Source organism: Pituophis catenifer, unplaced genomic scaffold (assembly GCF_029215685.1).
Source record: "Pituophis catenifer annectens isolate HBS135680 unplaced genomic scaffold, rPitCat1.0.hap2 SCAF_8, whole genome shotgun sequence".
NCBI lineage: Eukaryota > Metazoa > Chordata > Lepidosauria > Squamata > Colubridae > Pituophis > Pituophis catenifer.
In genome coordinates, this window is record NW_027256888.1 from 60910639 (window position 1) to 60938075 (window position 27437).

Consider the following 27437-nt stretch of genomic DNA (forward strand, 5'->3'; position numbering starts at 1 on the left):
CAAGCCTGGTGTGAGACTGAAACTGAATTGTTCACCTTGGTGGATAACTTTTGAACTAAATAGTAGTCCTTCTGGCCATTTCAGATCTGTCAGCTGCATTCAGTTACACTGTATTCCTAGACTTCCAGTGAGTTCCATACAGCATCACTGAGATGCACCATCAAACGTGGGCTGGCAAAAGATTCTACTATGCTAGTTGAACCACGCTATTTTCATATATGCATGAAATTGATGGCAGAGACAATCCCTTGTTTTATGAAGAAGTATTGTCATTATACCCAACTACATACGAACATTGGAAGCCAAGCAGAAAACATATTGAACATTCACACTCAGAATGTGGAATTTATGAGGGACGGGTAAAGATGAAACAGACTGAAATTTGGTATAATGGTATACCAAATGGTATAATGAAAGATGGAAATTTGCATTAAATGATAAATTGACTTGTGATATTAAAATTAGAAGTGGTATATACAAAGAAAATGTTTTTTGGAACACTTGGCAACCATTTGTGGACTTTGCACTTGGGAGATTGGATGAATAGGCACCAGCACCTTATCAAAGAGATTTCTGGAAGAATTGAAGACTTCAATTTCCTAAAACTTCCTTTCCGTTTGTATAGCACGTTGGGGGAAAAAATTTTTTTCTTTCCTTATTATTGATTTTTGTATTTTTTTTTCTTTCTGTTATTCTTTAACAATAAAAATATAATAAAATTTTTTTAAAAAAAAGATTGAAATTTGAATACCCAAAAAGTAGAGTCACTGTCTGAGTCACAGAAGGCATCTGATTCAATGTCAATTTCTACTTTGAATCTTCATGAGGCACGTTATTAATACAATTTATGAATACAATTCAAAGTTCTGTTTTTTTTCTATAAACCCTCTATGAGACCAAGTTGTCCTTGGGATTGTTTTCAGAAACAGTATCTACTTGTCTTGTGTCTTCAGTATGGGAGCCTTCAGAGCCCTCCTGCTCAATAGGTAAGGACCGAGAGTGGAGATGAAGCTTGTAGACAGAATAACGAGCCTCTAGATGACTGGATAGTGTCCACACTTTGTTTGTTTTTTAAGATGGTACCAAAGATGAAGCATTCTTTACATGGACATGAAGCTAAAGTGCTATTTCACAGAGCTGCTATTTTAAGTGGTTTTAAATTTAATTTTCAGCAACATTTTAGTCTTTTGTTTCCTTTCAGTGGTTTAAATGGATTTTAATGATAGAAAATGTATTTTATCTATTTCTTAAGAATTCTTCTATAATTGCTTTCATAGGAGTCCCAACGATGAAATTCATCAGTTATTTATAGTGTTTCCATTTTTTCTCTGGACCATGTATGGATCATTTCTCTATGCTATGTAATATTAGAATCATTTGAACTAGGGCATTAATATATTACTGTAATAAATTTCACTAGTCTACTTCATTTTCATGCATTAGCAACATATGAGTTTAGGAGGTGGGGATCCTAGTTCCAAACTAGTTTCCAACCCTGCTTACAGATACTACAAAATGCATGCATCATCTACCACTTATCTATAGCCCTAATTAATGTTTTTTTTTCAGTTTTATACAAGCAATGAACCATTAAAATGTGTATTTTTGGTATATGTTTTTTTTCAAGTTGAGTCTGACTCCCAGTTACTAATAGATTCTTTCAGTTTTCTCACCACAGTACAGACGTTGTTGTCATTCCCTTCTTTCAGGAACTTCCTTCAACTTCCTTATCTAGTGTCTACCTTTGGTAATCCCTGGGTGTTTTGTATTCAAATACTAACCAGGTCTGAAATTACTAAATTTTTTAAGGTCAGCCAAGGTCATCTGTAAGGTTGTAATAAAATGAAAGAGACATGGTTTTCAGTGAGGCAATATTTATTTATGTTCATGTTTTTCCCTTCAAAATTATTTCAAACTTTTCCAAGCTTTCATTTATTTGATTCCACTGTTGGCCATTGAAGGAGCCCTGCACACACCTTTCCCTTTCACTTCAAACGGCACTCCTTTGTATGTAGCAATACACTGGTCATTAGTCTGAAGATCAGGTTGGATCTGCTCCCATATTTTCTTTTTGGGATTAAGTTCTTTCTCAGGTTCACCTTTTTTTAAAAAGAAAAAAAGGAAGAGAAGAAAGTGAAACTAAGAATTTGAACGCATATTCTTTCACAACATAAAGGAAGTGATTTACATCAGCAGTTCCCAAACTTTGTGACTTGGCAGTCCGGGGGGGGGGACCAGGCCAAGAGATGGGTGGGCCGATGCGCATGTGCACGTATGACTGGTGAGCAGACGCATGTGTGCACAGCATAACTTAATCATGCAGCCTAGTTGCAAATAGGCCACGGCCCAGTAGTGCCAGGACTGTGCAGTGAACAAAGGACTGCGCAGTGGACAAAGTTCAAAAAAGATATTTATTTGTTTATCCATCCACCCATCCATCCATCCATCTCCATCCATCCCAATCTCTTGTGAAACCTTAGTTGAGAAAAATTGAACTTAAACTAATAATATGAGTTGAAGAAAAGTCAAAACATTGTGAACTTCCTCTCCTCATCCTTCCTCTCTATGACTAATTATTACAATCTACCTGCAGAAAGATTATTAACCACAGTTAAAACTGACTTGGCTTCTGTCAATATATAAAAGAATGGTTTAAAATTGATTTAAAATTCCAGCCGGCAGCAATGAATGGTATCTATGAAAATAATCAACCCTACTTAGGTCTAGCAAATTAATTTAATATCATCTTCAAATAGTATCTACAATATAATACATTATTTTGGGTTTGTTTTATCTCACCTTTCAAAAAAAAATCACTCAAGTATGTTCAAAATGATTAAGAATAAAATAATGCAGCCTTCCCTATGTAACCTAAAATTATGGGATAGTAAGAGTTATGGCATTTTTTTGTTGTAAATGATCCTGAGGTTAAAGCACAGCAGTAGAATAATACAATGCCCAAGAGTAAGATTATGAAAACCATTTAAGTGAGCTAGGTGTTCTGCTTCCCATCAGGAATGTGCAAGACCATGCAGAGTAGCAGTAATGCTTTATTCCTTATTTCCTTAGTAAGGGACTCGCACAGCAATCAGTGAGCTTACTATGAGCATATCCTTCTAAAACAAGGAATTCATCTACCATCTGAAAGCCCGTGTTAGATATATATTATTGGAACTAAATCCAGACATTCTACACATTTGAATTTTATTCATAGCCCATTACAACAAGAGACAATTTAGTCATCCATCAGGTAGTAGATGATATATTGGTTAACAGACAGAGAAACCATGCTGTTGACTTCCTATTCCTGTTTGCAAGAACAGATGGATATCAAAGGAAAAGTAGCTCAAAGATCTACCTGGCCTATCATTCTGTTTCTACAAGTGACCAACAAATATCTACAAAAAATCTTGAAGTTACACGTGAATATTAATAGGTTCTTCCTATCAGTACTTGCAAGCAAGTACTAGTCTCCAAAGTAATGCTGCATTAGGCACTGTTTGTGACTATTAGTAGTCACTGGTAACTTTAGCCACCTTCTGAATGGAAGACATTTCTAGCCTTTATTTCATTTATAAACAATAGTTACTGAAGCTATTTTAAAAGGCAGGAACAGATATGCTGCAATACGGGAGGAATATTGTTTTTTTAAATAAATCCCAAGCCCAATATTCTCCTGGAACCCAGAGATTTAAAAATTTAGCACCTGTAAAAGATTAAAATTACAGCAAGTGTAATAGAATTATGTTGGAGAACAACCTTTCTGGATGGGAACAGTGGTCAAACTCTTCAGAAGTAGTCTGGAGTTGTTATATAAACAAAGTCTGACTCCCCTTGAATGCCGTTGGATTTTATCTAGTGTTTCCCACAGGTAACCTGCCACTGTGGGAAGATTCCTGTGAAATAAGCGTTGAGCAATAAAGTACCTCTAATTTGTATTCTACATATGTGGGTCTGGTTCTTCGCACCTGACAGATTGGTATTCAGATTAACAAATAGTTTGTGAGAAAGAAAAATCAACTAATGATAGATGTTTATACATGAATATATTATCTGCCCACCAAAAAGAAAGAAACTTTACTTTTATCTTAGTTATATTTTAAACACTAGTGCATCTTCGTACTGATCTACTCTCTACTCTACTAAACTCTACTCTAACTAAAAGGCAATTAAAATGACATCTCCTCACGGTAAAATCTTTCAAATAAAATAAAAGCCTCTTTATGCAAAAGAAAATATATATCAAACCAAAAGAGCAGGCAAATCTTTAAAATGCAAACATTACAAAACTGAATTTAGTTTTCAAGAATAAATTAAAATCTGGCTTTTATTACAGAACAATCTTCTGGCTTCTATTAAAACTTGCTTTGGAATACCCAGGCAAACTCTCCTGGGATCTGTGGTGAGCTTGTATTAGATTAGCACAGGCACCACTTTTAAACATTACCAGAACACCATGGTGTATGCTCCATAAAACCCTCCCTTCTCATCCTTTTCTTTTCAAGAGAAACAAGCCTCTTGAAAGACATGTATAAGAAAAATTGGAGAGAATTCTTGGGGATAGAAATGATTTTTTTTAAGTGTAGCATTCAAAATACTGTTATTAATAAACATCAATCTATAGTGCTGCTCTGACTAAACTATGCACTGAAAGAATCATTAGCAAGTAAACAGCAATTTCAACCCAATATGGGACAATCTTCCTTCAGCATTTTATCAGAAAGACAAGTCTAAACAAAGTATTTCCGGAGATATAAATGTAGCAACAATAGGTTTTTATTTAAATATAAAAGTTTATTATATTGATAAGCAAACCACTACTCTGTCATCATTGCAAGAGGTATTATATAAAGTGGAGAAATTAGAAAAATGACCAAATATAATGCTGTTTTTCAATCTTAAGTATGTTGAAGCTTGTTATAAAATATGGTTGCCTTTATTTCATAACTACAAGATATATTTTTCTTTGGTGCTTTAGAGAGTACTGTCTTATTTTGCAGCTAAGATATATAGTCTCCAAAGACCAAACTTATCAGATGTGTTATAAATCCTTCATTTGAAACTATTAAAAATCCACAGTTATTTCAGGTTTCCTATCAAAGAGGAATCCCATTCACAAATTCTGTATCTCTCATAACACAGTTAATTTGTCATGGCAACCTCTGAATCATGCATGTAATGCAGTTTGCTAAGTTTGTGGCAACAGAGGGCATTTCCCCCTCCTTCCTGTCTGTTTATGAAAAACCGGACTTATAAATCGGACTTTTAAAAGACACTTTATAAATCAAAATGGCAATAAAATCTAACAAAAAAGGAAGCAACAATCCATCAGAGTAAAACCACTATAAAAACATATCCAATTGCAACAGGGCCATAATCATCTGTAAAAGGAAACTCACTAACCAGCAGCAGTTTCCAATGTATTATTTAAAGAGAATGTTTTGTTGAAGAAAAGCAGAAAAAAGGAACAATCATATGCAAGTATTATGACATTTTCTATAACCTCCTGAAAATGTGATGAAAGTTTCTAGAATCTGAACAAGCATAATTTCAATGGTGATTATGACAAATCTATTTGTGTGCGCATAGTCCTGCACAATGTGGGGAGCCCCAAAACACCATGGAAAAGCTTCTTTAAGTAGATTTACTAGTGAGTTAATTAAGGATTGTTGCTATCCCTTTTGGAGATGGCAATTTAATTGTGTAGGAGAGGGGTGTCAAATTCAAGGCTTGGGAGCCAGATCTGGCCTGCGTGGCCGCCCTGGAAACAGCAAAGAATTGTCCGCGGTGCCTCTGCCAGTGAAAACAGAGCTCGAGAGGGCCGTTTTCGCTGGCAGAGGGTTGCAGGAGATTGTTGCAGCCAAAAACAGAGCCCAGGAGCCCGTTTTCGCTGGCAGAACACTCGGGTCACCACAGACACCTCCGACATGAGTGATGTCGAGCTAGCCATGCCCTCCCGCGCCCCCCCAGGTCAAACACAATCCTGATGTAGCCCTCAATGAAATCGAGTTTGACACCCCTGGTCTAGGACAATAAATATTCTAGATACATACTAGCGAATTGTATTGCCTTACTTGATACATACCATTCTACAAGATGCACGAAATTATTCCCCTACAAACATTGTTAACATTTAAATAAATATAAGTATGAAAATTTAGTTACAAACTGCAAGAAAACAAACTGTGCTTAGTACAAAAGTTACTAAAAAGTACAAACAACATCTATCTATCTATCTGTCTGTCTGTCCGTCCGTGTGTGTGTGTGTATGTGTGTATGTATATGTATATGTATATGTATATGTATATGTATATGTATATGTATATGTATATATACACATTTCCTAGTGTAGCAAAGAGTATACAGATCATAAACTTATGAATATAAGCTTTGAGGGACACTGTGATACCTCTAAGCAACTCTTTTTTCCCACTACTCCATATGCTATGTGATAGCAAAAGTATCTGTGATGTGAAATCTACTGGTTCAGGTTTTGAGGTTACCTACCCTGCTGGACTTTTACATCTGTCTTAAAATATAACTTTTTATTTTTATGGAACTCCAACTAATTATAACCAAACATGGCTTGCTCTCCGATACTTTTCTCTCAAGCTCAATTTCAAAGTTAGTGCTACCACTTTTCGGTTAAGAAACTTGCAGAACTGCAAGAGACTATGCCTTAATAAAATTAAGCACACTGTTAGCACTCTTGTCCAGCTGTATATTTTCCTTTATATTAGCCAAGTTACAATCCTATATAATAACCAATAATAGTTTTGATGGCATTGTACCAATTATCAAGTATACAATGTGCAGGCTTCTATATTTTATCACATAAGAAAATAGGAAAACCTAATTTTATAATATTAAGCCTGGATTTTAGTTTTTTTTTCCCCCATTCCACTTCTGTAACTAAGAAAACACTGCTTTCCCTAAAATTAATTCCGGAATATGGAATAGTTGCAAACTTTCTCTCATTTTAAAAGTAAAATAAATCTAATCTTATCACAGGAAACATATTATTTTTTCCACTTTCCATTTCATATCATACTGGAAAATAATACATACAATATCTCATTGATAATTCCGAAGTGGTTTTGCTACCTGTGTTCTCCTTTTTGAGTGATTCTCCATTAAATAATTTTTATTTAATCTAGGATAATATCAAAATTCCCCATGTTTGCCTATATAGGTAGTCCTCAATTTTAAACCACAATTGAACCCAAAATTTTTGTTGCTGAGACATTTCTTAAGTGAGTTTTGACCCATTTACAAACTTTCTTTCCAGAGTTGTTTAGTGGTTCACGGCAATTGTTAAATTAGTAACAGGTTCACTTCACAGTTGTGAAGTGAACCTAGCTTCCCCACTGACTTTGCTTGACAGAAGGTCAACAAAGGTGATCACATGACACTGGGACATTGCAGCAGTCAGTCATTGAGTCAGTTGCCAAGTTGTCTGAATTTTGATCACCTGACTATGGGGATGCTGTAATGGTCGTAAATTTGGTGAAAATTTGTTATAAGTCACTTTTTTCTGTGCCATTGTAACTTTGAACAATCACTAAATGAACTATTGTAAGTCTCTATTAGAGAAGCAATTATTTTTAAAAAGTAAAGTTATTTAAGTGAAACCCCTTATTACTGAAGACATTTTACTAGTTGTATCATCCTTAGAAATGTATTCTATTCCCTCTTTGAAGAGTGAAGGATTTTATATATGATTCACAATTTACTTATTGGATTGCAGAAGGTCCAGAACATAAAAATTAAACATACACCTTTAGTAAGTAGATAAAAGAGAAGAGCGAAGGAACTTTATTCAATATTAACCTCAAGAAATACAAGATATGAACTAGTGTTTGACTTTAGATACAAATTACTGGCAAAAAATATACTCCTTAAGACATGCATATAACATAGTACACAGTAAGTATTCTGTATTACTTCTCTCTTTCTCTGCCTTCTTAATAGCATTACCTATTATAAACAGTCATTCCTAAAATCTTATTTTAATTTTTGTTTAAATTAGAGGGTTTTTTTCAGGCAGAGATATGCACACATTTAAAACCACATTGTAAATGTTTTCATAATTCATACAAAAAAAAAATTCTCATCAATTTCTGTTCAATCTTCAAGACATTTCTGCTTACCAGAAAAACCTTCAAATGTAATTTTTTCTCCAGGAACAACTCCGTTAGGAGGAATTATAATTTCCACTTTTTCTGGTGTGCTAGCACACATCAACATGGCTTGGGACACTACTCCCCTCATTTTTACTGGTTTTAGGTTGCAGAGAAACACAGCCATCCGGTTTTGCATCTATATAGAAGTTAAAAGAAAAAAAGTGCAATTTATTGAGGCCTTTTCAGGTTTCTACCAAACAAAGAAGTAAGGAAAGATTAATGCAAAGAACAAAAATAGACAAAAAATATTTTTTTTCTTTCACTAATCCAACATTAAGAAATATTTAATGGTTAATGATCCTCTAGCATACAAATGCAATAAGAAGCAATAAAAACATTAGCATTGTGTCCTAATGTGCTGGATGATAGTTGAAGCAGAATTTTATTTGATTTCCATTCTTAGTGATCAAAAGTCACTAAATTAAGAATTTTAAACTAATTAAGGAAAATATAACAAATATGTCCAGGTGGTTTACCACTCAGGATATAATATGGTATGCATATTTACAAATCCCAAATGTCAGGATAGAGCAACTGTTTGGAACAAATTAAATTGAAATGGTTGCATATAATATGCCTTCCAAAACATTCATTTAAACTCTAAAGGCTTCTGTTCCAACCCAGATTTGAAGGGAAGGGGAAGACAAGTCCCCTTTGATGTGACACCTGGTGACTTCATTTAGACATATAATTTTTTGGGGAATTGCTATGGAAGCAGTTTGCCATTGACTTCTTTTAGGGCATATTTTCCATTTCCCAACATACAATTTACAGATAGCCTCCATTCATAAATGGAGGCCCAACTGGGTTGAGCTTCCCAGCCCAAGGAAGGTACTGCCACCTGCTGAGACAACCTCTAGGGAAGAAGAGCACAAAGAAAACAAGAAAACTGAATCCATCAGGGACAATGCAATCAACAGTTTTGTCCAAGGAAATTAAATTTTAGTACATGGGAATTCTGATCAAAATGCAACAAAATCTTAACCATGGCTCAATGAGAAGACATATGGAAAAAATTAATAAAATTTACATCAAGCTACAATTGAGGAAAAACGGGTACAAAATATTCTATAGCTGGTTTATAAGTCTCTCAATAATTGTCAGGACTGATAAATCTTGTAACAATAAATGTTGGAAATGGCATAACAAAGAAAGAACTTTTTACCATATATTGTGGTTATGAAAAAAAAATCAAAAGTAATGGATGGAAATATGCCAAAAATTCCAAACAATTCTATAAATAAATTTGAATTAAAAACACAAATATTTTTATTAGGTATTATCTGAGAAAATATAAATGAAAAATATAACATTTTATTATGATATATGGTAACAGCAGCAAGAATCAATCTGGTACAATACTGGAAAATAGAAACCTTGTAGTTGGGGGAAAAAGGTGTGTGTCTGTGTGTATTCTTATGACCAATTTTGCTTTATAATTCATTTTCTCAAATTTCTTTATATCCAGGTTTTTATTTTTGTCTTTTTTTTCCTTGAACATTTTAACCAATACAAATGCATAGTGGTTTAGATCAAATCCTTTTTAACAAGAAAGGAACAAGAAATATTACAGATATGATCGTATTGGATTTAGGTCGTTGGAGATTCTTCACTACATAAGAAAAGCCAAGCATGCTACACCATAAAGTAATGGTGTGCTTGATATTAGTTAAAGCATGTTTCACATTAGACAATGATCACAACAGAAACCTGTGATAAATTAGAACAATAAGTAAAACAAATACCAGCAGAATGCTATGGAAAATACTTTCTTCTGATCCATGAATATTAAGAATAATTTGCTCAGCATATTATAAAGTAGGTTCTGACTGTATAACAAATTCAGATACAATAGACATTATATGAACAATAAAGGTCAAGATCCTTGTTAGTTTTCTTTATTTCTGGCATAGAAATACAAAACTTTTCCATCTGTAATTGAGCAACGTGGGTTTTGGAACATTTCTAAAAGTACAAACTGAACTACTGAAGATGACTTTTGTTATTGAGGAAGAAATGCAAAATCTTGCCTACATGCCTTACCAATGTCCAATGTATTACAACCGATCACCAGATTAAACTGCATCTACAAATATATAGAAGACAAGAGTATGGAACTAATATTAACCTTTCTGGGTATGCTGCGTAGATCTCAGAGGACCACTTGAATCTTCAAAGTAGTAGATTTTTTTTTTGAGATAGTGAAACTTTTGATATCTTTTTAATGGTTTAAGTAAACCACTAAGTCTCAACTTCAAGATCTCAAGATTTTGAGGTTTAAGCATTTAACTGGAACATACTATAAATAGTTATACATAAATGATGAACAATAATAAATAAAAACGTTGCTAACGCCTCAAATAAGACATCAGAGATATTTTATTTATACCTCTTCTAAAGGAACATGTTTCACCAAACCGCTGACAACAGTTCTTAGATTTGCTTCTCCAACATCAACTTCCTCAATATAAAGACTATCAGCATCTGGGTGTTTCTTTGCCGTCATAATACAACCAATACGAAGATCAAGTCGAGAAACATCTAAAGGCTTTGAATCATCATTTGCAGCTGACTGCTTTTTTTCTTTCTTTTCTCCTACAAAAAGGAAGGAAACCAAATTAATAAATCCTCTGATGCAATTCACTTCACAAAACTACCTATTTTTTTTCTTTTTTCATTACAAAAACTGCCTTATATGTAAAGTATTAAGAACACTTTCATGACATCAAGACCAAAAACATTGCAATTATATCAACAACTGTAATAAAAAGCACAGTTGTAAAAAAACATATATTATTTACTCTAACAATAAACATGGCATCAAAAATAAATCATTGTTCCTGTTTATCCAGTAATCCCTACAATTTCTGAAGCATAGCTGTAAACAAAAAGGATGAAAAATTTTAAAACTGGCAAAACAAAGTCCAATTTCCATTTACAGAATGAGGAAAGGATAGTTACAAGCCTGAGAGCAGTTGAGAGAAAAGCAAAGGGTATTAATCAGGGGTGAAAATCCAGCCGGTTCTATCTGGCTCGGGCGAACCAGTAGCAGCAGCTGCAGGAGGCTCTGCCCACCGGTGCGGACATGATGATGTTGCTTTTTTGCAACATTTTAAGCCTCTGCGCATATGCAGAAGGCGTTGCACATGACAGCACGCGCACATTGGCAAACCAGTAGGGAAGTAAGTAAACTTCACCCCTGGTATTAATGTGTAGAGTTGAGTTAGAAAATGAGCCTGCCGAAGTCTCTAATGACGTATTACCTTTCTTTTCTGTTTTGTCTTTCTTCTTCTTTTCTTCACTGGGTCCCTTGATTTGTTCCTTAGGATCAGATAGAGCTTCGGCAGCAGATGATGTCTGAGAGAGATCCTTGGAAAATGAAACTGCAGAAGCCGTCTCACTAGGTGGCACAGATATTTGTTTCACTAAAGTTAAACACAAAATATTCATTCCAATTAATTACATCTTGATTCTGATATTTAAACCTATTTTGTGAAATCTGTTGGAATAAAAGTACATTGTTTAATGAAAAATGTTTTCTTCCATGTTTCCAAGCACATGCTTATATTTATATGCATTACATTTTAAGCCTTCTGATTTTTTTTGTTCATATCATAACAATTAATGGTAAAGAAAATCACAAAGAAGATCGTAATCAAAACCAAAACAAACTGAAGTGTGAAGTCACTGATCTTCATGTGGATATTTTAATCCAGATTTTTTTTAGTCGGCTTGATTACAATGAGTTAATAGTACAATTAAAATATAACCATATACAAAAAAGAACCAAAGGATAGAAGTTATAAACTGCATACGTTTATGGATGTCCACTGTATTATACGAAAAATATCAGACCTGACCATAATACTTTTCAACATTTTCAATCCTTCTCTGCAAGTAAAGTTGTATCAACTTAGTCTTCAAAAACAAACAAAACAAATAGTTCAAGTTTGCCAATATAACTTCTTCCTGAGATACTATAATACAGGCTATTTCTTAACCTTCACCAAAATCTTTTTTTGCAAGATTAAGTGGAAATGAAGCATAGGTAATAGGGTAGCAAGTATCTTTCTCTTTCCTCCTGATTTTTCCTTCTCATTCATATCACATTAAGCAAAATAAATGCAATTTTGCCCCCCTTTAATGCTTCTTTTCATGTTTTTTTTAAATACTGACCATACAAAAAATAGGCCTCACTATAAATGAGGTATGCTTGCATAAAATAACACAATATTTTTCACCTCCATTTCGAATTTCTGCTTGGATCAATTCCTGTTTTAGCACTTCAATTTCTTTCTTAAGTTTAGCATTTTCAACACGTAGTTTCTTCTCTTCCCTCAGAGATGCCTGCAAGACTATAAGAGGCAGAACTCTCATTAGAATCACTGAATTGTAAAAAAAAAATGGTTGAGTTTCATTGCTAGGAGCTAAATATGAGTAACAGTACACTTGTTTTGAAAGCTTCAAGAAAATGGAGAAATTTCCTAATTACTTGTACCTTATGTACTTTGATTAAACATTTATATTAAAAATACAGAGTTACACTGGATACATTTACAAGTATGAAAGTTCCCGGAATCATTTATAAATCTATTATGAGTGCTGAAATATGCGATTTAAAAATAGTGTCATGATATAAAAACAAACAGACATGAGCAAAAGTCATGATAATGGGAAATACATCAACAAGCAATCAAAAAGTTCCATGTTATTTCCATTAAAGATTGTGGAAGAAGGAACAGGTGTCTGTAGAGAGATCCTATGGAATGACTACATCAGTATTCACTCCAGCTTTTCTAAATATTAAAACAGATATTTTACCACCCAGTATTGTTATTAAAACCCTGCAGTAATACCCCCTGAACGCTGTGTTTTCCAATTAAATCCATAATATATACAAAAGGGACTCCTTACTCAATTCACACTTCTTCCCTCTTTTCCTTGGCATATATTCTAAGAAATGAACTGTTGTGCTTTGGTTCTGGTGGGAATATAAGCTGGAACCATGGTATATGCCTATTCCAATGGAATGCATAGCTAAACACTTTATTGTTTAAATGTTCTCTATCAAGAAACCCAGAGTGGAAAAAAGATGACAGATTCTGGAGATATTATCTCAGAACTATGTGGAAACTGTTGAAAAGTTTCATTTCATATTTGTAAGTAGAAACCTTGTTTATTGACTCTAGGCCATAAAATCTCTTCAGATCATAAAAAGGACAAACTTTAGTATACATGCATTAAATACAAATCTTAAAATCCTGAACAATAGAATTAAAAAAAAATCTCCATTATTGTAACCATAATATTGTTGAACATACCGTTTCCCCAAAAATAAGACCTCCCCGGATAATAAGCCCAATCAGGCTTTTGAGCGCATGCGTGAAAATACACCCCCCCCCCCGAAAATATTTATACGCATGTGCAGCCAGTCCCCACCATTTCCTCTGGTTAGGGTTATGGAGACAGAGCTGGAAATCAGGTAATATGGCAAGAGAAGCCCCATCTTGCTCCATGTGCCCCAAATAATAAGACCTCCTCGAAAATAAGGCCAAGCGCTTATTTCGGGTTTCAAAAAAATATAAGACAGGGTCTTATTTTCAGGGAAACATGGTACAATTTTGGTTTTGTTTTACAAAAAATTCAGAGTAGTCAGACATGTATTTTGATGTAACTTTTTTTAAAATCAGATAAATGGAAGATTCTAACAAAGGAGATGAAAAAGCAAATCCCTTTCTTTAAGAATTGTAAACTGCAATAAAAAAAATGGAGAATAGCAGAAAAAGCAAATTCAAAATATACACAAAAAAACTAAATGGAGGCTTGCAAATGAAAAAGGATGCAGTTTTCCCCCCAAATGCTTTTCTAGAAACGGCCATGGAAAGTTGTCTGTATTTTCTTCTATGTAACCAAATTTGTAGCTTCGGTATCCAGCTCTGTGTGTATTTCTGTTCTTCCCCAGGTTGCATGCATGTGTATGCACTGGGAAGCACAGAATGGGCTTCTAATCTCCATTCTGAGGTTGCATATCCAGAAGTGGAGGGGGGCAGTTCAGATTGGAAAATGGCAATATTTTCAAGCTGCTGCCCAACAGCCTTTCCCATAGGAAAACAAGTAGGGGAGTTTGAAGGAAGTGGGAAATATTTTTCTCAGCAGTCTCCATTTGCCAACCTCCACTGCGTAGCTAAATGTTCAATATTCAGAGAGTTATCTGTTGACAGTTCCTTTATATAATTTATTTCTAACATTCCATCAAGTTAGAGAAAATAAAAAGTAAATAGAAAAGAGGCCACTGTTCAAAGGAACAGTGCACAAATGGTGACAGGAAAACTCAGAATAAGTTGAGATTAGTGAAGAATGTTAGCGAAGAAGAATATTCATATTAAGGATATGAAAGTGAGCTAGATACATTCAAAAGTAAAGAATGTATGTATGTATGTATGTATGTATGTATGTATATTTGTATATACCGGCTGCTCAATAAAGATAGCAAAATGTTGACGGTAACCTGGACAAGGCACAGATTTTCGAACAGTTCAGACCAGTTTAACAAAAAGTATGTATCAGAAGGAATAGGATTGAAGTTTGAAATGAATGGATACATGATTACAGAATATTTATTTGTTCTGAATGTGTCTCTGCCTTGAGGATCAGATGAAGATTCTAGGATACTAAAGGAACTAATCAAATACTTAGGAAAAAACTAAGAAACTGATGAGGTGTCAGATTGGGGAAGAGTGAATGTTGTCCCATCGTAAATAAAAGAAAATCAGCAAACTTCAAACCAATCAGTCTACATTGATAACTAGGAAGATTTTAAAATAGATAATATATTATTGAAAACAATGTAATAATTAAGGAAGCTTAAATAGATTTGTCAAGAACAAGTAATAGGCTAACCTTATCACATGTTTTCTCCCTGCCAACAAAAGCGCGTATAGTCAAGGGTATGGTTTTCCCAGTTGCAATGTATGGCTGTGAAAGTTGGACCATAAGAAGGGCTAAGTGCCAAAGAATTGAGGCCTTTGAACTATGGTGCTGGAGAAGACTCCTGTGAGTCCCTTGGACTGCAAGACAATCAAACCGGTAAATCCTAGAGGAGATCAACCCTGACTGCTCTTTAGAAGGCCAGATCCTGAAGATGAAACTCAAATACTTTTGCCACCTAATGAGAAGGAAGGACTCACTGGAGAAGAGCCTAATGCTGGGAAAGATTGAGGGCAAAAGAAGAAGGGGACGACAGAGAACGAGGTGGCTGGATGGAGTCACTGAAGCAGTAGGTGTGAGCTTAAATGGACTCCAGAGGATTGTGGAGGACAGGAAGGCCTGGAGAAACATTGTCCATGGGGTCACGATGGGTCAGTACAAATACTGTAGATGTTTGCTGTAAATAGTTACGGTGCTGGCCTAGATACCAGGAACCTGTGAGCTCTAGCCCCCCCCCCCAGATATGTAATAATTTGTATACAGCTAACAAAACAATAGCATGCTAATTAGAAAACAAATCCTACTTGTGGACTAGACAGCAGTTCTTTTCTTAGGGACATAAAATCAAATGCATCATTACTAGAGATATCAGATTTAGTGATGGTAGGGTGTTTTTTTTTTTTTTTTTTAAATCATTGTTAAAGCAGTGTGAGCTAAGAGCTAAGTTGGAACCAGGACAGTGGCTGCAAAAAAACCTCAAATGTAATTTAAGGCTGCATCAAGAGAAATATAATTTCTGATTCACAGTATATAGTCATTCCACTTAATTCTGCATTAATCTAACTCGATATTTCTGACATAACACGTTTAAGCATTATTCACAGAAATTGAAAAAACTTAGGGAAAGGCAACGAAGATGCCTAAGGTGCTATAAGTCTATTCAGACAGATTGAAGAAATTGAGTGTATTTAGCCTTGAGGAAAAAATAAGTGAGGTATAAATATGATAGCATTATTTAAAGATCACTAAACGTGTCACATAGAAGGTCAAGACCTCTTCTCTCTTGTTCCAGAATACAGGAATGGATGTAAGCTACAGGATAGAAGAATGGATGTAAACTACGGGAAAGCAGATTGTGATTAAATGTTAAAAAAGAATTCATAGCAGCAAACTCAGTTCAACAGAGAGTCTGTGAATTCACTATTTCATGCAGTCAAATGGAGGTTAGACAACTATCTGTTTAGGATGCTATAATTTGGGTTTCTCCACTAAATGAGTGGGACTGAATAACATAAATCATCCTTTCAACTCTATGATTCTACTGACTATAAAACCATAATTTCCCTTCTTACTGTTATTACAGTTTTAATTCAGGTACCTATTAGCCATAACTATAGCAGTTTATTTAAAAGAGCACTGCCAAATATACCCATTGACAGCTTTTAAAACCAGGTAAACTTATCTTCTGAATTTTAAAAAAGTGGGAAATTATGTGTTATTATAGTCTTTTATAGGAAAAGCTATTACCTGAAATAGGTCTTTAAAATCGTTAAGTTTAGATTTTACTCACTGATTTGGAAAGGATAATTAATAATCTATTTTAATGTTATGACTTACTGGCTTTTTCTTTCAGAAGAGCAACTTGCTGCTTAAGGTATTCAATAATTTGATCTGCTTCAGCGCCCTTTTGCTCCAGTCTATTCAAAACTGCGTTGTTGGCTGCCATTTTCATTAAGGAGCGGACTAAAATCCTAGATAAGAGAAACAGGATAATATAAACATATTATTAATGCAATTATTTCCAACATTGTTTTGAATAAATAGATTGAACATAATTAATAATAAACATATTTACTTTTTTCCCCAGAACTCAAAGTTCTGGGGAACTTGTCACACTGACTTTGCTATGTATAGTTTTTACTTTTACTTTAGTTTACTTTTTAGTTATAAAAAGGTCACGTTGCCTATTATCTGTAATAACTATGTTTTTTCTATGTATAACAATATGCATTCCACTTTTTAAAAGGTAAAAGACAAACTGAGTCAACTGAACTCAAACACTTATAAGATGGATCATTTTCCTCGTGAAAAAGTTTTGTGTTCTGTGGCAAGCATTTTCTAAGCTGTAAACCTCTTTGAGATCTGAATCTTGGAATAACGAAAATAGTTATTAATAAGGCTATACATAAGCACACTTGCACATACTAATTTCTCTTACCAGTTCTTTCTGAAATATTCTACCAAATTCATATTCTGAAGTCAAAAGTTTTAACTTTTTACTAATCTTCATTGACCATACTGAGTAAGCGCTTGACTTATACAAACTTCTGGTGAAGTAAACAATAGCAAGAATGACAGGCAAATAAGGATTGCTTCTTTTCTAACAATTGCTTCACTATAATTTCTTCTATTCCAGACTTTTTCAGCATAGTTTATTTCTGGATATATTTTCAAATTTCAGCATCTTAAAACATTCAGGAAGGCCATTGTACAATGAATGTCTTCTTATGTTATGTTCTATCCAAGACTACTATGCTTTTGTTGGTTTTCATCAAATATAGAACTATAACTTATTTTCTTACTTCCACAATGCATCTTTTTATTTAGTCTCATCATAACACATAATTAATCATAGCACAGATCCAAAGATACAACTACTGTAGGTCTCTCTTTCATTTATCTTGTCAGTTTATTTTGGTTTGTGTGTTGAAGAATCCACATTTTTAAACGTTATTAATTTAACCCTAAATTCACTAAATTCACTAAACTATAAACTAGTTATCTTTTTATTAGATTTTACCCTTCAATTTAATCAGATTTTGCTTACAATATCCATGCAATATTTGAATTCACATGGCTAGCTGATCTGATTTCTCCCCACTACAGAATTAAGGTTCTATATTTTACTGCAAAAACCTGTAGGATATATTAATACATTCACTATGAGCTCTGCCATTCCAATATTCACCTGTATGCCATTATAAACATCGATGAATATGACTGGAAAATATCCAGGAATGGAGAACATCCCGAAATATATAATGTCAGTTAATATTACTATTTAATTGAGACCTCACTAAAACGAGTGAGTGGTTGATAGATTAACAACAGATCCCACATCTTCCCCCCTCATCCCAGTCCTTCCCACCTTCTCCATCTTTAAATTGGGCCGCGGTATTTGGATCTATACAGTATTTTATTTATATTTTTTAGGTTTTGTATAGTTTTTATCTTTTTAAGATTGTAAGCACCCAGAGATATTCTGTGGTAAGATGGCGGGCCAATAAATTTTACAAATGAAAAATGAATAAATAAAACTAGCAAGAAAATTTAATCATTTACTTAACAGTTTACATGGGCAATCATGAAAAAAAAAAAATACAGAACGTTTACACAGCCATTACATTTCTGCCACAAAGCACTTGATTAAGCCACTTTAAGGTATTAAAAATACACACTATTTCTTAATACTGCTTCTATCTGTTTAATTAGGATTAATTTAACTAATTTATAAATTTGTTCTGAGGCCCTTTGACTAATGGGTACAATAAGAATGCCAGAAAAAAATTCAATAAATGTAAATCAATCAATTTACCTATGAGTAATTACAAGAACTTGTACCTGAACAGGCAATAGGCACTGCATTCTTAATCATTAGGCAAGCTTCTTTGGTCAACTAATACCAAACTCTTAGTCTAACATATGCTGAAGATAGTATGTTTTCTTATCTACAGGTCCATCCTAAGTTAATAGAATACAAAACGCTGCATAAATAGAACTTTTGTTAACACACTGCTCAATATCAACGTATTTAAGAAGTAAAGTTCCCAATATCCAGATGACTTTAGTAAGTTAATGAAAACTGCAGAAGTATCTGAAAATGGCTGTCAGACTGGATTTAAAGATGCAATTCATTTCGATATTTTTGGCAAATTTCCTAGGAATCAGGGACGATGAAATTCACAGAATTAGATTTTCAATTTACTTTAGAATGACTTTATGTATAGATGTTAAATATATATATCATATATCATAGGTCTCCTAGAGCAGGTGGCAAGCCCCTGGTCAATTCTGATCTCAACCAGAGCTGGATTTGGTTAGCATCTGTGTGGGAAATCACCAGGAAATCCTGGAACCATGGAGAAGTCAATAAAACATCAAGACAACAATGGCAAACTATTTCCATATTACTGCCAATAAAACAACATGAAAATGTACAGGGAATTCACTGGGGATCAAGTTTAATCTGAAATACATTTTACTTTTTCCTTCAATCAACAGAAATCTCTCCCTCCCCCCCTCTCGTTTCTTTTGATAAACATCAATTTGGATTAGACACAAGGCATACCAAATCCAGTATTCTGGGCAACATCCAAGATTCTATGGACAGATTCCTGTTTTCTTTATTTTACCTTCTCTTCAACAGCAGAGACTCTTATCTGATCCCAAAATTCTCTAACTCGCAAAAAGGAAGCATTTTTAGGATGTTCCTATTATCTGAGACAACACTCTGTTCCTTTTGAAATAAATTAACTGACTGCATATAACCCATAAGCAAGAAATAAACAAACTGCAATCCTTCTCCATATATATACTTAAACTGCTTAGTAACTGATAACTATACAGAAAAAAAAAATAGGATCTTAGCCATGAAGGTTTTAGGCTTTTTCAACAGTAATGGACTTAGACAAAGATTCAACATAGAAAATTTTCATAAAGTGACCCACAGCTGCATATGTTGGCTCCAGGATCTTTGGGGAGCTGAAAGCTGCAGAAAGCATAAAATACTGGCAAAGATCCCTCCACTAGAAGCAGCTTTCTATAAACAGAATTCTCCTTATTACCTCTCTGAATCGAACTACTCACATTTAAAGAACTTGAAGCTCATTACAAAACTAAAGGTAGTTACTATCCCATTGCAGAACCTCTATGCAAAAGGAAGACATCTAGCATTCCACAAAAACATTTCACTAAACATTTAATAGCTCTGGCAGTCTCTATGGCTCTGGCACAAATTCAAATTTTTTAACCATTGCCTGGACTTTGCTTCTGGCTTTTTGTATTTCAACAGTTGCAGGAGGGGAAGGGGGGGGAGGTGGGGGGGAGGGGTTGAGGGGGGAAGGGGGGGAGAAAATGTTTGTATTTCCTATAAAACTTTTCAATTAAAAAAAAAAACAGTTGCAAGTCATCAACTGATGTCATGCACAGGCCATGCCCACCCCAGCTCCGCAAAGGCAAAAAACATCACAATACGTCATGTAATACCGACTTGATGCAGTGAGTTTGACATCCATGCCCTATACCATTTCAGACAAATAGTTATCCAATGTCTTCTTTAAAACTTCCAGTGTTGGAGCATTCACAACTTCTGGAGGCAAGTTGTTCAACTGATTAATTGTTCTGTCAGAAATCAAATTTCTCCTTAGTTCTAAATTGCTTCTCTCCTTTATTAGTTCCCACCTATTGCTTCCTGTCCTGCCCTCAAGTGCTTTGAAGAATAACTTGACCCCCTCTTTGTGGCAGCTCCTGAGATACTGGAACACTGCTATCATGTCATCCCTAGTCCTTCTTTTCATTAAACTAGACATACCCAATTCCAGCAAATGTTATTTCATTGATATTTCATTATAAATTACACCTTTTTCAGGAATTAACACAGAAAAAAACAATGAAAAATAGTATGACTCTTTTATAATAATTTTTTTGATTTTTGAAGAGAAACAATAAAAAACAAAAAGATAAAAGATTATGTTAACCCTTGTATAGATTTAACATACCTGTGAAAACTTAGAAAAAAAATCATTTTTTTAAGTGGAAAAAATGTTTTACTTGCAAAGATCTTACTAAATTGTCTTCAAATACTCTCACCCCAAAACATGCTTACCCAAAGAATATGAACTCAATAAAATTCAGGAGGAAACGTTTTGTTATTACAGGATTGTTTTCCCACAAATATAGGGGTGGGAAAAATCAAGGATGATGAGAATACACCCTGATAGTTTTAATTATATATAAAATGTGGAAAAAAAATGTCCTCACAGCTTTCTGTATTTAGATGCAGAGCAGTTAAAAATAAAAAAAATGAAGGGATGAACAATTACATCTTTATGCAGAGAAAAGTCATTTTTTAACTCCATGGAAAGAATACAAAGAAAATATCATAGAACAAGAAACTAATATTAGAACTGCTAATTCAGACAGAATGTCATGTAGCAAAATGTGTATCCACTGCTTTTTCCTAAAAACGTAATGTTCTCTTTAATATAATGTTTGAAGTTAGGGCAGCACTGAATGAAGGGGCACACAACTTACCCCTGAAGTTATTGCAGCATTCCAGTCATGTGATCAAAATTTGGGTGCTTGGCAGCCTACCAGCATTTACTACTCCAGGAGTGCTTCAATTACCCTCATATGCCTATCTCCCATCTATACTTTTTTGGGCCCCTGCACTCTGCAACCCCTGCTGCCCTAGCTGACCTTCACTAAATTCTTGCTCCCACTTCCAATGAATCTTCCACATGTCACACACTGTGGTTTCATATCTGTGGAAGGAGGCCTCGTGTAGCCAGCAGCTGCCTTGTTAAGGATCAGGGAATGTATGCCTTGACAGCAGCAAGAGCAAGAATCAACTGAGCAAGGTCAACTGAACTGTGTGCCAGAGTGCAAGGTGGCAGGTGTTTTGGAGCAGGGCAGAAAGAGAGGTTGAACTGGGGCGACTGGATCTTTCTGGGATGGCAGTTTTGTGCCACATTGCTGAACAATAGTTTTGCACACTGGTGGGGCTTCCTGGGGTGGAAGCTTTGCACTGAGCTGCAGCTCAGGGCTTCTTGCAGTCTCAGAGCGATGGCATGCCAGGAAGCTTGAGACACAGTGTGCCAATGATCCCAGGGCCATGCAGTTCTGGGGATGCCTGCCATCCTGCAAGACAAGATACAGGTAGTCCTTGACTTACAATAGTTCATTTAGTGACCGTTGAAAGTTACAACGGCACTGGAAAAAGAGACTTATGGCCATTTCTCACGATTACACCTTTGTGGCATCCCCATGATCATGTGATCACAATTCATGATCATGCTTGGCAACTGGTTCATATTTATGACCATTGCTGTGTCCTGGGGCCATGTTTTTGCAACCTTGTAACAAGCAAAGCCAGATTCTCTTAACAACCAGGTTACTAACTTATCAACTGCAGTGATTCACTTCACAACTGTGGCAAGAAAGGTCGTAAAATGGGGCAAAACTCTCTTAACACTTAACAATAGAAAATATGAGCTCAACTGTGGTCATAAGTCAAGGACTACCTCTACTTGGCAGACAACAGAGAAGAGATGGAAGAGAGATAGTGAGTCAGGGAAGTTGAAGAGGAGGTAATGCCTTACCTTACACAGGTTATACTATAGTCATTAAAATTAAGAATTTTTATAGATTGATTTATAACAAAAATTACAATCTGTATAATACGGCTTCTGGGGTAGAAATGTCGAACTGAACTAAAGTGGAACCACAACTATGGTGGAATGAAGAATCCTTTGTAATTCCTCTCTGGACAAGGAGATGATTTCACATCACTCAAAAGTGCTCCAGACAGTTGCTTCTCATGAAGATACCAAGGCAGCAGTGTCCATCAGGTTTACAATTCTGAGAGACAAGGGAAAAGTCATCTTGCTCAAATTAATGATGTTGGGAATGCTTAATGGAACAAAAAGAAGGGGCAAGCAACAAACACGCTGGCTTGATAACATCAAATCTGATACAAAGTTGAACATTCAACAATTGAAAGAAGCTGTGCTTGATGGGGTAGCATGGAGAGTAGTTGCCTATAAAGTCGCCAAGAGTCAGACACGATTAAATGGTTAAACCAATCAATATCTTGCTCAAACTTTCTTCTTTCTACTTCCTAAGCACTTTCAGAAATTGCTTGTTAATTGCTTTTCAGCTTTTAGGAACCATTAAACTGAAAAGTCTGAAAACACCGGGTAAGTTTTCTTCAACCCTTAACAAGAGGTTCTAAACATAAATTTAAGGACTTAAAAAATTATTTGAGGGGAGCAAAGTGTGATTAGAACATTGATTTGGGTCAATGGAATAAGGGTCCACATGGATTTAAAATGAGATATTGGAATTAATTATAAGAATTCCTTGTGGGAAAATAGTTTTATTTTGAATTCTTAAAAACATGTTAAGATGGGACTTTAAAGGTGGGACACTATATGGAACTAAAGATTACAATGAAAGAATATTTAAATTGTACTACTACAGAATGGAGAAAAATATTAATTTTTTTAACAATGGATCCAGTGGATAACACCATCTGCCTTTATAGATAAGATGTTATGGTAAGGAACAAGTTTTATTATGCAAGAATGAGACCGATCTGAAAGTGGATTTAAAAGTGACAAGCTATTAAAATTGTAGATGCTACACTTGACATGCAAAAGGAAGACGCTCATGTCTTAATAATTAAAAGGGATATAGAAATAAACCAAGAGAGGGAGCTGGATAATTTTTCTATATTGGAGATAAAAAGTAAATGCAAAGGTTCCCTTCATACATATACGCTAGTCGTTCCCGACTCTAAGGGGCGGTACTCATCTCCGTTTCAAAGCCAAAGAGCCAGCGCTGTCCGAAGATGTCTCCGTGGTCATGTGGCCGGCATGACTCAACACCAAAGGCACAAGGAACACTGTTACCTTCCCACCAAAGGTGGTCCCTATTTTTCTACTTGCATTTTTTACGTGCTTTTGAACTGCTGGGTTGGCAGAAGCATATTGGAGAGACAAACAAGTTAATCCTTTGAAGAATATTGTGAGAAAAGAGAAAGAAAAAATAAAAAGAAATAAATTTCTAGAACATTATATGACTAAAAATCAAGATTGTTAAAAGTAAAAAGAAGTAATATTAAGATGGTTCATTTATTCAAGTTTAAAATGGATATGTTATTTCCAGGACTGAAATTACAATGCAAGAGCTTATGGGAAGAAAAGATGGGAAGAAAAGATCATTGTTGTCTTTTAGAGACGATGATAAGTGACCAAAAATGTTTACATTCGTTATAATGGCGAAGTCATTTCTTTAAATATTTCTTTTCTTTTTTTTTACTATACAGTATTATTTTTCTATTTTTTCTTTTATAATTTTTAATATTACTATTATAAAAGTAACTTCAATATAATAGCATAATGAACATCTTTAATATAATATAGCAAAATGTACCTATATAAGCAATCCAAATTATATAAAATATATTTTGCAAAACATTTTATAGTGCAAGGAGGGTTACAAATTAAATATTCGGTTTTTTCCAAAATGTCCATTCTCTGCAATTTTGTCACAAAATTCTAAAAAAATAGCCTATTTTTCATAGGCTATAAAAAAATAGCCTATTTTCATTCCCTTCCAAATATTAGCGAAGCTAATGAAAAAAAGACAACCGAGCTACCACAGAACTCTAAGTAATTGATTTGTCAAGGAACTCATTTACTGAGCATAAGGAAGTTGTATGTTCAAACTATTCTACTAAACTATTTCACTATAGCCACATAGTGGAAGGGCTAGAAATAAAAGGAGAAAAGCTTTAATAATCATAGAATGACTTATAGCAAAACTTTCATAGAGAACTAAATTAAGATTTTAGTTAATATTTCGATATTCTATAAAAGTATAGAAATGAGAAGCAGAGAAATTTGATAAATACGTTTAATAAAATATAGCTCACTCTGTCATCTATTATTAGAACTGACTTCAGCCATTTACTAAAAATGTCTTTGACTTCTTCCCTTCAATATGAAGCTTAGCTTGAAGATGTCTTACTGAGGAAAAAAAATACTGTCCTGACCTGGATAAACAGTTTAGGGAGGTGATAAAGGAACTAATATGAAAAAATAATCAAGCATTGATTTCAGCACCATCCACTGTTTTTCTTTTATTAAACCTCTGTTCATATGATGATATATACTGGACTTAGATCCTTATTTTGCACATTCGTATCTTATTTCATTCACAGTAATATAAACATCCTTCCATTTGATGCAAACGACTGTATTAGACTACCAAATGTTAGTTTCACTCACATTTAACAGGTACTGCCAGAGAAGAGATTCAAACTGCAAGGTTCAGTGGAAGATACGACCCTCAACTCTACTTCCTCTTCCCCACCAAATTTGTCTTTTGTGAGTACCTGATATTAGGAGAGGCAGAGTTAACCATGCAAATATCCCTGGACACCATTAAAACAAGCCTTGAAAATGCACTTGCACTATCATATTGACCAATCCCCTTTTTTTCCTTTAAGAATTAGGCTGCATTAAAGACCAAGAGTGTTAAGCCAGTGCAATGAATTGTGAATTGTGCACAGATAAAAGAAAAAGAATGCAAAGCGATCTTAAAGGCACACATATTGAATTTAGTATACACAGGACAGAATTAGGCAAGTTTAGGTGTAAATAGATTAATAGAGTAAGGATAAAATAAATATAGAATATACATACACAGGCACATTCATTCATTCATATTAGTAAGTTTACAGCCATCTAACTGGAAAATCAGCTATCAGAAAACCAAATATCCTATGCCACCAATAACATCAATTGCCACGTGCCAAAAGTTATGAATAAACACTTCCAAAGCAAAAGAAGTTCTACCTCAAAGAGCTATTTTATTAAAATAAATCTACAAATAGGATCCTAAACTTGTTGAAACAGAGTTGCTGCATTACAAAGCCAAATATTCTAACATTTTAAACATTACTTAAAAGAGTAACGCTCTTTTAGGTGAGCTTTTATGACTGAATCCACGCATATAGTATGTTCATTACAGCTCCTGAAGAAAAAGACTTCTTGTATAGGGTTATTATTTCACATCTAGGCCAATAACTAGAAGCAGCTCCCAAAGTGGCAAGAAGTTTGAGCCTTGGTAGTACAGGGGTTTAAGGCACCCTGTTATTAAGCTTATTAAGACCAGCTGCCTGCAATTACTGCAGGGTTCGAATCTCGCCAAGGCTCAAGGTTGACTCAGCCTTCCATCCTTTCTAAGGTAGGTGAAATGAGGACCCAGTTTGTGGGGGCAATAAGCTGACTTTGTATAAATATACAAAAGGATGAAGGCTATTGCTGAGCACATTGTAAGCCGCCCTGAGTCTTCGGAGAAGGGCGGCATATAAATCAAATTAAAAAAAAAAAAAAGTTTCCCCCCCCACCCCCCACTCCCAAACAGCCAGTTTCCAATGTACTAAACTGAAGGCCATCTAAATGAATCCTGTGCTTCTTAGCATTAAATTTCTATGAAGATTCTCAGCCATCCAAGTCACGGTTGTCCCCAAGGTGCTTTCTCAAGAGGCAACTGGAATTTCTGGTTTTTCTTGGAAGACATTTCGCTTCTCATCCAAGAAGCTTCTTCAGTTTCCTTCCAAGCTTCATGGATGGAAAGCAAAACATCTTAAAAAGCAAAACAGAAAGTCCTAGCATTAAACTTTCCTTTCATTCCTTTCTCCTTATCTTATTATCTGTGTGGCTCGGCTTGACCAGCGAGAGAGGGAAACACACCTGAGATAAAACTGAAACAAGAGAAGGTAAATCGCAAGGAAGCAAATGAAGCAACAAGTTCAGGAATATATCGCTGCTCATAAACTCCTCCCTTCCCTCCCAAACTCCCAACTTAATATTTATTATTCTCTCCAGGCATTCGCAGCATTCTTGACAGCCTCGACGTCCCCCGTTCTCCTCCTCCTCCTCCTCTTCTTCTTACAGCACGGACTTTTTTTAAAAAAAGACATTCCCTGAATACCTATCTATCCCCAGTTACACAGATACCAATAAATAGCAACACAATTTAAAAAAAAAAAGAAAAAGCGAGCGCTTGAATTACTGCATAAAGATATTTCTGTCACCTCACTCACCCACCCCTATTAAGGGCTCTTCCCAGCCACCCGCTCCGTTTCTTCCAGCTATTATCAAGAGCAAATTCGCCCCCCCTCCCTCCACCGACTCTGCAAGCCTGATTTTGTAACCAAAAGCAATGGACGGGCCCGCAGAGCTCCCCGCTGAGCGACACCCAAGGGGGGGGGGAGGAAAAAAAAACCCAGAAATCCAGGCACGCGCCCCCTCCGTAGTCATCCTTAACGGTAAAGGTCACCCGGCCACCGAGTTCATCCCTCGCTAATCTAACACCCCCCCCCCCCCATCAACAGACACACACACACCGCATCTCACTTACCCTACTTTTGCAGCAGGCGACTCGGGTAGACGGCTACGCGCACGCGCCGACCAAGGAATGCCATGGGAGGCGCATGCGCACCAAACGCCTCTCAATTCCTGGCTTTGGCCAGTCAGG

General features: G+C 35.2%; 1 protein-coding gene across 2 annotated transcripts; it reads right to left on the reverse strand.

The window, feature by feature from the left end:
* Window positions 1-1857: 1857 nt before the first annotated feature.
* On the reverse strand, window positions 1858-27393 carry AIMP1 (aminoacyl tRNA synthetase complex interacting multifunctional protein 1). 2 transcript variants are annotated; one of them, XM_070948308.1, is made up of 8 exons: window positions 27321-27393; window positions 25181-25287; window positions 16728-16861; window positions 12425-12538; window positions 11447-11608; window positions 10573-10778; window positions 8151-8319; window positions 1858-2099 (listed from the first exon to the last, which is right to left on the reverse strand). In XM_070948308.1, coding segments are annotated over exons 2-8 (954 nt in total). In that variant the 5' UTR covers window positions 25183-25287; window positions 27321-27393; the 3' UTR covers window positions 1858-1932. The 2 variants fall into 2 exon arrangements, with proteins under 2 accessions (XP_070804409.1, XP_070804410.1); XM_070948309.1 differs by lacking the exon at window positions 25181-25287 and having other exon boundaries at window positions 27321-27370.
* Window positions 27394-27437: the final 44 nt, after the last annotated feature.

What these genes read in the sequence shown, in the direction of transcription:
- AIMP1 (XM_070948308.1), bottom strand. An exon ending in TCTTCTGAAAGAAAAAGCCA is followed by an intron (nt 12,539 to 16,727) that starts GTAAGTCATAAC and finishes TGCCTCTTATAG; the next exon opens with TCTTGCAGGCATCTCTGAGG. An exon ending in TACATTTGAAGGTTTTTCTG is followed by an intron (nt 2,100 to 8,150) that starts GTAAGCAGAAAT and finishes TTTTAAAAAAAG; the next exon opens with GTGAACCTGAGAAAGAACTT.